This window comes from Myxocyprinus asiaticus, chromosome 13 (assembly GCF_019703515.2).
Source record: "Myxocyprinus asiaticus isolate MX2 ecotype Aquarium Trade chromosome 13, UBuf_Myxa_2, whole genome shotgun sequence".
NCBI lineage: Eukaryota > Metazoa > Chordata > Actinopteri > Cypriniformes > Catostomidae > Myxocyprinus > Myxocyprinus asiaticus.
This window is the reverse complement of record NC_059356.1, coordinates 36,968,904-36,977,787: the sequence shown is the minus strand read 5'-3', so window position 1 is coordinate 36,977,787 and position 8,884 is coordinate 36,968,904. Positions and strand designations below refer to the sequence as shown.

The 8,884-nt window shown below is 38.3% G+C and overlaps 1 protein-coding gene across 3 annotated transcripts; it reads left to right on the top strand.

The window, feature by feature from the left end:
- Positions 1-415: 415 nt before the first annotated feature.
- LOC127450705 (uncharacterized) lies at positions 416-8,553 on the top strand. Of its 3 annotated transcripts, none has more exons than XM_051714993.1 (6): positions 416-564; positions 849-1,057; positions 3,488-3,594; positions 4,085-6,907; positions 7,007-7,227; positions 7,485-8,553. In XM_051714993.1, the coding sequence occupies exons 2-6, from the start codon at positions 874-876 to the stop codon at positions 7,579-7,581; spliced, it is 3,432 nt and encodes a 1,143-aa protein (XP_051570953.1). In that variant the 5' UTR covers positions 416-564; positions 849-873; the 3' UTR covers positions 7,582-8,553. The 3 variants fall into 3 exon arrangements, with proteins under 3 accessions (XP_051570953.1, XP_051570952.1, XP_051570954.1); XM_051714992.1 differs by having other exon boundaries at positions 441-766; XM_051714994.1 differs by having other exon boundaries at positions 441-1,057.
- The last annotated feature ends 331 nt before the right edge of the window (positions 8,554-8,884 follow it).

The window sequence follows — 8,884 nt, the reverse complement described above, 5'->3', positions numbered from 1 at the left end:
GATGTGCCACTTGGAATGCTTTTTAAACAATACTGAAGGAGTTCCAATGTATGCTGGCCACTTGTTGACTACTTTTTCTTCACTAACCGGTCCAACTTTTCCATTTTAAAAATAGCAATAATAATAACGTGTTTAAAATAAGGGGTTTGTAAAGAAATTCACAAGTAGGCACAATTTATATTTTTCTATAAAACTAATTTCATGCATTTAAACATAAGCCATTGTATACAACGTTTTTAAAGAGAATGAATTACAAAATTAAGTCAAGTGTATAACTGACAAGTAGTGTAAAAACGACATCTTTTTTTTTTTTTTTTTTTTAAGTTGATTTTCTGAGGTCTTCAAACGCCCAAAGCATGGTAAATTAACATGCGCACACGTTTTACTCCAGATGTCCCTGTTTGAATGTTGCTGAAGTCATAAGCACTTCTCGAAAAGCCCAGATTCCCTCACTTTCACTTTTATTGCAATGTCGACGCTGGAAAGAGACTGTTATCTCTAAAGGAAAATGCACCTCTTTGAAAAGCGATAAAGCGGCGCCAGTGTAGATATCGAGACCAAAAGGTGAAGAGTTGCATTATAATCACTGTTCTTCTTGAAACGACAAGTGTAATCGCGTCGCTGCTCACGAGCTCCGTTGTTAGTTACACTTCCTGTATGCTTGTGCTGCGACATGCACAAACGCTGGACAGGACAGCGATTTTTATGCATTTTTCTTGATTATTATGAGAAGGTTTTGGCTCACAGTGCTGGAAAAGATAACTGGGTACATGTCTTCTCAAATAGGTTGCGCGATTGCGCATTATTAACATACTTAAACCACCCTTAACCACTCGTGTTGACATCAGTGTCTATAGGTGCCAGTCCTGAAAGATGGCAGAGGAAGGCCGTGCGGTGTACGTTCACGGTTTGCCAACAGACGTGGATCGTGAAAGGCTCCGGGACAAACTACTGATATACTTCCTACGCGCGAGAAACGGAGGAGGAGAGGTCACGTCAGTCAGTGTCACCAATGCCACACCTGTGTGTGCCCTCATCACATTTGAGGAGAGCAGAGGTCAGAGAGTTTGCGTGTGTGTGTGTGTGTGTGTGAGAGAGAGAGTTATTATAACCGGTAATATTAAACATCAAATTAACAAATAGAAGAGGTGAGTGAATATTGATATTGACTGGTATTGTTAAAACATCTTGGACATAGTGGAATAAACTGCGCCATTGTTTAAATCGGCTAAGTCATCCTCGAAGCAAAGAAAGAAAAAACAGAGAGAGAGAGATACCTAATTATGTTAGGGTGTCTGCTATCAGTAGAAACTATACGCATCTGTAGAGAGCATCTGTAATGTAATGATAAAAAGTGGCCCGGCGACACAGCTTGTAAATTCTCTCATCATTTACTCACCCTCATGCCATCCTGACTTTCTTTCTAATGCAGAACACAAAAGAAGATTTTTAGAAGAATATTTCAGCTCTGTAGGTCCTCATAATACAAGTGAATGGTGGCCAAAATTTTGAAGGTCCAAAAAGGCATCCTAAAAGTAATTCATACAACTCTAGTTGTTTAATTAATGTTTTCAGAAGTGATATGAAAGGTGTGGGTGAGGAAATGATCAATATTTAGTCTTTTTTTTTACTTTAAACTTGCACCTTTGACCAGCCCCAACCAGTAGGGGGCAATATGCACAAATAATGCGAATCACCAAAAAAAAAAAAAAAAATAAAAAACTAAAGAAGAAGATTGTGAAAGTGGGGATTTAATGTAAAAAAGGACTTAAATATTGATCTGTTTCTCATCCACACCTATTATTTCACTTCAGAAGACATGGATTAAACTACTGGAATTTTATGGATTATTTTAATGCTGCCTTTATATGCTTTTTTTGAGCATCAGAATTCTGGCTACCATTCACTTGCATTGTATGGACCTACAGAGCTGAGATATTCTTCTAAAAACCTTAGTTTGTGTTCTGCAGAAGAAAGAAATTCATACACATCTGGGATGGCATGAGGGTGAATAAGTGATGAGAGAATTTAAATTTTTGGTGAATTATCCCTTTAATATCAACATGAGTTGTCTATACAAAAAACAATAACTTAATAATGCACAGTCCTATTTGAAAGTCTTATTTTGCTGAACATTATTTGCAGTTTCTTAAAGACATCCATAAACCAGCCAGGAAAAGATTCAGAAAGCCTATATGCAAAAAAAAAAAATATTATTTTGTAATTCATGATATAAAAAAAATAAATAAATAAATTATATATATATATATATATATATATATATAGAAATGAATAGGAAAAGAAACAAATATTAAAAGATCCTTGATTGGACAGAACAATATCAAAGTCCCTTTCAAGGCAAGTCAGTCCACTCGGCTGCTAAAAAAATGTTTTTTTTACTGGCTGATCAAGCTAATGTGTGTGCGCATTCTCAAGTTGACTGACAGGTAATGCCTGTATCTTAAAGGTGATTGGCTGTTTTACCTGTAATGCGGGACTTCCTTTTCTACATCCGCCATATCGGGTGTTCCAATTTCTCCAACTCATTTTAAAACAAGTGCTTCGTCTCAAGCTAAATAGTTCCTGGCGATATGTTGCTGTTTCCCTAACTTTGTGAGACTGGTGTAGCAGCCTTCTTCAGTTCATTACTTTTTGGAGAAAATCCTTAATAATTTTGTTTGAAATGTGGCTTTCTCTTTGCCAGCACTCCATTTGATTCTATGGACCCCACTTCCTAGCCTTCAAGCTCCACGACAAGACCAATGCAATAGCATTTTGCTATAATATGCATTCAATTACAGTGCATTTATACGTCATTGTCAAAGTAGTTTGTAAAATCCAAAATGCATCGATAGGCAGCCAGGCGGCAGGCATATACCTAATGAAGTCTCTGGCTCTTGCAAACTGATTAATCTGGCAAGGCCACAGTATATTAGTTGTGTAGTCAGTTTTCTGATAAAGTGTTTGTGTACGAATGAGTGTGTTGGGGTGGGGGGTATTCTTTATGTCCTGTCAAGCCTGATTAAAAGTGACTGAGTTTTCACTGGGCTTGAGTGTGTGTCTTGCTGCAGATTCAAATAAGTGAGTGTCAAGGTCTTTGGTGAGACAGACAGAAAGTGAGGCAAATACTGAGAGTGAGATCTAGAATATCTCTACTAATACATTTTTAACATTAAAAGTTGTAAATGATAATATTTGTCATTGTCAGTGCATTATGAACTAACAATGGACAATAGATTAACACGACTGAACTAATTATAAATTAAGATTTACCAAAATTATTGTTCATTATTTGTTCATAATATCCATTGAATTAACTAATTTTAGTGTATAGAACCTCATTGTAAAGTTTTACTGATTGAATTATCATAAATTAGCATCCATGTGCATTTGTATGTGTGAACATCGTGTTTGTAAGTGTTTAAACTGCTGAGCCAGTTTTTTGCCTCTGAACTTTGATTGATTCTCTTTCTGTGGTTTCATTTAGTGGTCCAAAGTGTACTTCGTCATCATCCTCACATTTTACAGCTGGATGGCAGAGAGTATGAACTGTCGTTGAGTCTCCCAAGCCAAGAGCTCTTGAGCTTGAATAAGGTTTGCTCACTGTATAAACAAGCACTGTATTATATATGTTACTTTTTTGTAATGCAAGTTCAACATCCCAAATCTTATCTAGTCTAGTATTCAGTTTGTATTATGTCACTAATTAAAGGTATGTCAAGTCAAATTTATTTGTATGGCACTTTTTACAACAGGAAATTATGCTATAACAGAAAATTAATTAATATAATGCCAATATAAGTTATTTATGTTTAGAACTATTAGTGGTTAAAATTAGTAAACTAAGTAAGTGTTGTGGGTCAATGGTTAAACAAAATTATTTTGTATGAATTATAAGTTTTAGTGTTAAAGTCCTTGAAGTCATCCCTAATTAACTGAGGAAATACACGTAGATGCATTGTCCTTTGATTTTTGCAGATGAAGGCTTTTCTTAGTGGTTAATTCATTTTATATGTAGTTCATATGTACCATAGTTACTCTGATCTGTCACAGTCACTCAGCTGATGCTCTTGTCTTCTTTTAGGTGATCCTTGATATGACTGTGACCATTGATTGCAGTCAGCTTCCTCAGGGTACAGAGACTCTAAATGTACTACAATGTAAATTTCCAGGCCTACATATGCAACCTGGCCTATTACAGCAAACCTGCACCTTTCAAGGCATCTACTCTGAGGTTCAGGGTGCCTTGTCTTATATGAAAAAGTTCTTAACTCCCAATTATCACCTCTTAAGGGCAGAAAATCCTGATTTTAGTGGAAACAGCAGGCAAGCTCCAGAGAAGAGGGAAGACCACGGGAGTCAAAAGCATCAAATTCGGACCAGCTTTGCACACCAGTCACCAGGCCTTCATACGGGAGACCTCAGCTCTGTGCCCATGGTGGGATTAGGACAAGAGCATTATGAACCTCAAGATAGCACAGAGGCTCTCACCCAACTTGAGAGACACACTGTTTGGACAGAGAAAAGCAAAATGGAGCAGGGGGCATTTGCAACTGATTTGGAAGATATTTCGCTTATCATGGAAGCTGATGTGTTTGCGTACCTGCAGAACAACAAAGAATACAGGCGAATACTGCATAATCATGGAGTACAAGTGGTCCATGTTACATCTGAGGGGGTCACCACCCTGTACCTGCAATCAGAGGTCCCAACAGGTTTAGGGGATAAACAGAACATGCGACAAGCCCATAAGGAGCTGAGGCAGCTTTATCAGCAGCAAGAGAGTTGCCTGAGGAAAGACAAGCTACAAAGGAGTGCCATATACCTGCCAGGGGGACTGACTGCAGCATTAAAAAATGTGCAGTCAGTGCTGCCTAATGTTCTACTTAGTTATGACCAGGACAACATTTATATAGTGGGAGAGAGAAGTGAGGTATCTCAGGCCAAACAAATGCTAATGCTTAGGGTGGAGGAGGGTGTTGTGGGGAGCTCGACAGCAATGCCACCATCCTCTTCCAGTTCTTCATCCCCTGAATACTTAGAGAGAGGACAACAGGCTAAGAGGATAAGTGAAGTGAATTCTTCAATGATCCCTAAATTGATTGGCACTAGTAGTGAAGGAAAAAGGGAAGGTGGAAAAGAATACAAACTAGCAGCACGGTTTAAGAGCTCAGGGTTGGGTGGAGACCCAGTGGGCATTGCTGCTAAAATGGACATGCTAACTTTAGCCACAAACTCTCAGTCAACACCACCTTCAAAGTCTATACTTGGCACTGTAGGCACTCTAAGTAATGAAATGACTGGGGAAGGAACTGAAGCATTCAAGATGACAGGACCAAGCTGTACAGGGGAAGATGTCTTGTTTAGAAATCTAGACCCGCTATCCTTTGTGAATGCATATGGTACCACCTCCAACACATCTAAGGCCAAACCAAATACTTCCACTGGATTCACTTCAACCTTGAAAACAGGAGTCAAAACCGCATCAAACACAATTGTGAACGCTGCCCCCTCTGCAACAATATCAGTGCCCACTTCCATATCCTCTTTAAGGAGGTCCAATAGTTTCTCTGGTCAGCCCTACCTAAAAGAACAGATGCAGGAGAACCAGATAACTGCTGGGTCAATGATTAATGCCCATGTTCATCAAAGAATAAGATCCAATAGCCTGAGTGAAGATTCTCTTATTTCTACAGTAGAAGCAGAACTTTCTGTGTCTTCAGTAATGTGGAGCTACATGAAGGAGGCCTACTGCAACCAGCTGGACAGCATGAAATCTGATTTGGAAATATCTGAGAAACAAGCTGGCAGAAGTAACGTGAGTGTGATACTGAAGGGCTCAGAGTCCTCTGAGGTTGAGGAATGTCATAGGCAGCTGCTGAATCTTGTGGCTATGGTAGCCACTGACTTTTGTGTTCAGGAGTTGTGTTTGACAGAGCTTGGTGTGGTTGAAAAAGATAAATTGTTTGAGGCCTGCTGTTCGAATGTGCGCTCATGCTTTCGTAAAGTTGTCTTGCACCCCTTGAAGGACAGGGTTCTCCTGCTTGGTCCAAAATTGCTCTGCTCCCAAGTCAGTGGAATATTTAAAGATATATTCCCTGGCAATGAGTCAAATTTAATACCACAGATGAAGACCTTCCATCCACAGCAGGGTGTAGATCTAGGAGCAACCAATGCATCTTCGAATACAACTGAAGTCCAAATGAGCAAGTCAACCAAAATCAATCAGTCTAAGTCTGCTCAAAGTGAAAAGGAGCTTTCTTTTCAGGAAACAAATCAAATGGCTCTTTCTAACGGCAATCAGACCAAATGCAAAAGTGGGGGGCAATTGATAAAACAAAAATCAACAGCATTGGAAAAGTTGGAGAAACCTAGATCTATGATGGATGAATTTAGCAACACAAACTCATTTAGCCAATCAACAGATGCCAGCGAAGAACAAACAGGGCTAAAAAATGATGGGCAAACTTCTTTAACACTCAAGGCACATGAGAAAAAAGATACCTCCATGACTTTGAAACAGGCCAACCTGCTGTCCAAATACCCTTCAGAGCATTGCGTTTGTGGAGCGAGTGGAACAGATGTTAAACGGACCAATTGTGGTGTCATCCTGTGCCCTATCTGCCTTCCACTGCATTCACACTGCAGAGTGTGTGGAAAAGAAGAGATTTACTCTCAGAAGAAGGTGTTGGAGGATCCAGTGCTCAGTTATGGCTCAAAGGATGTACTACAAAATCAGATGCATGGATATCAGGCTCAAGAGAAGCATTTAGGAAAAGAAGACGGCAAAGAACAAAAGGGTATCCAAGGCACTATGACATGTTCTGAGATGCCTTCGAGCCTTACAGGGTATTCCCGACACACAACAGCCAAGATCACATACTGCATACCTGATGGCATACAGGGGGTAATAGCTTAAATACAGTTTACTGGAGCATTTCAAACAGCTTATGTGGAGTTTTCAAATATCAACTTAGAATTTCCTTGCTTTACACATATTTTCTAGGATAAGGATCCATGTCCAGGGTCACCATTCCAGGGTGGTCTGTTTGAGGCTTACCTGCCACTCAACCCAAAGGGGCGGAGTTTATTGCTTTGTTTGGAAAAGGCATTTCATCAAGGGCTAACCTTTATTGTCAGTCCAAGCAACAAGGACAATGGTGGAGGTGCAAAAGTGACCTGGGGCAAGATCCCTCACAAGACCAGGATGGAGGGAGGGAAGAGCAGGTGAGTCCAGATGTTTGGATGAACAATGCTAAGCCTAAAATGACAATTATTCCATGGCTGGTGGCATAATTACAATAGTGTGATTATTTATATTTGAGAGAGCATTAAAGCAATTGTTCACCCAAAAATGAAATGTCTGTTTTCATTTACTCAACCTCATGACTAGTAACACATGCATCTTTACTATTTATCCCAATGTTTGTATTGTCAATGTAAACTGCATGGGTATTAATAAACATTTAATTGTGTGTTTGCAGGAATGGGTATCCAGACTCTGCATTCCTTAGTCACTTGTCTGAGGCACTAGTGGCTCATGGAATTGAAGTGATTAGTCAAGATCAAGCTAAATTTTGATACTGAACTTGAGACATACAACAACATGTCTTAATCTTGTCATCCTGTCAGGACAAGTCTTAATATTGACCACAAATAATTATTAAATAATGTTTTATTTCTTTTTATACTTTTCTTGCATGGAATCAGCTAAGCATTAGTACAGTATTTCTACTAACAGTTATCAGTGATTTATACGATACTTTTATAAGCTGTAATGATAATAGGATGCCAATGATGCTCTAAAATATATTTGTATTGATGTACATTATTAATAATTCTCAACATGTATACTATGTCTTTAAATTCTGAATCATTTCCACATCATCTTTTAATTAAATAATTATCTTTAGTCCCTTGAGCTATAGATTATTTGCTGCATCATTTCTACTCAGCCGAAGTCCAGTAAGATTTAGAGTAAAAGCAAAAGATGTTACTGGAAAGAAATTTACATGACTGAATTCTTATTATTTTCCTTGTTCCTTCTTTCCACTGCACAAAAACAAGTATAGCAACATTCCTACTTTTTTTTTTCTCTCCCTCTCACTTAAACATCAAAGAAATCTAAGAGTGTGACAGGGTCATATTCTATGGGGTCATATCTTTTTCTTTTTTATCTGTATTTTGAAAATGTCAGAAGCTAAAGATGTAATCTTTCAGGAACAACTGTGCATTTGAAGATTGAAGTGCACCACCCTCACCTGTCCATGAACCACTGCGCTAATACAAGAGTTTTAACTTTGCTGGTTACTTGTGGCTTTAAAAGGAAATAACCATCTGATTGAAAAATTTGAAAAAACGTGTGTGTATATATATATATATATATATACACGCGCAGGAGAACTTCATGGATGTTCTTCAGTGTGCCTGATATCAACATGCAACGACACAGATGAGAAGCACACACATTTGAAGCTCAGATTAATTCAGGAAATCCACTAAAATAACAGATAATTCTGCTCGAAATGTTGCGTTTGTGGTTAAATTAAATTTCAGCTGCATCTGGGAGAAACATTGCACTGAAACATTGTTTTTTGTGTGTGTGTGCTTTATTTTATATTTATTTGCTTTAATATCATGCAGTAACACAGTAACATAATGATTCATGTATGTCGTCATGAAATCAGAGTCCCTCCCTTCGAAATCCGAACATAAGTGGTCACAGGAGACTCTTTTACAGTTTTTTTCTGATTGCTTAGGCACTATCTTTAAATCTATAGGCAATTTTTGCAAAACTCTACACGCTAACCACAAAATCTTACACCAAACCAGAAAAACATACATCTCTTGCAAAAGCAAACAATTCTTGCAAAACTCTTTTAAA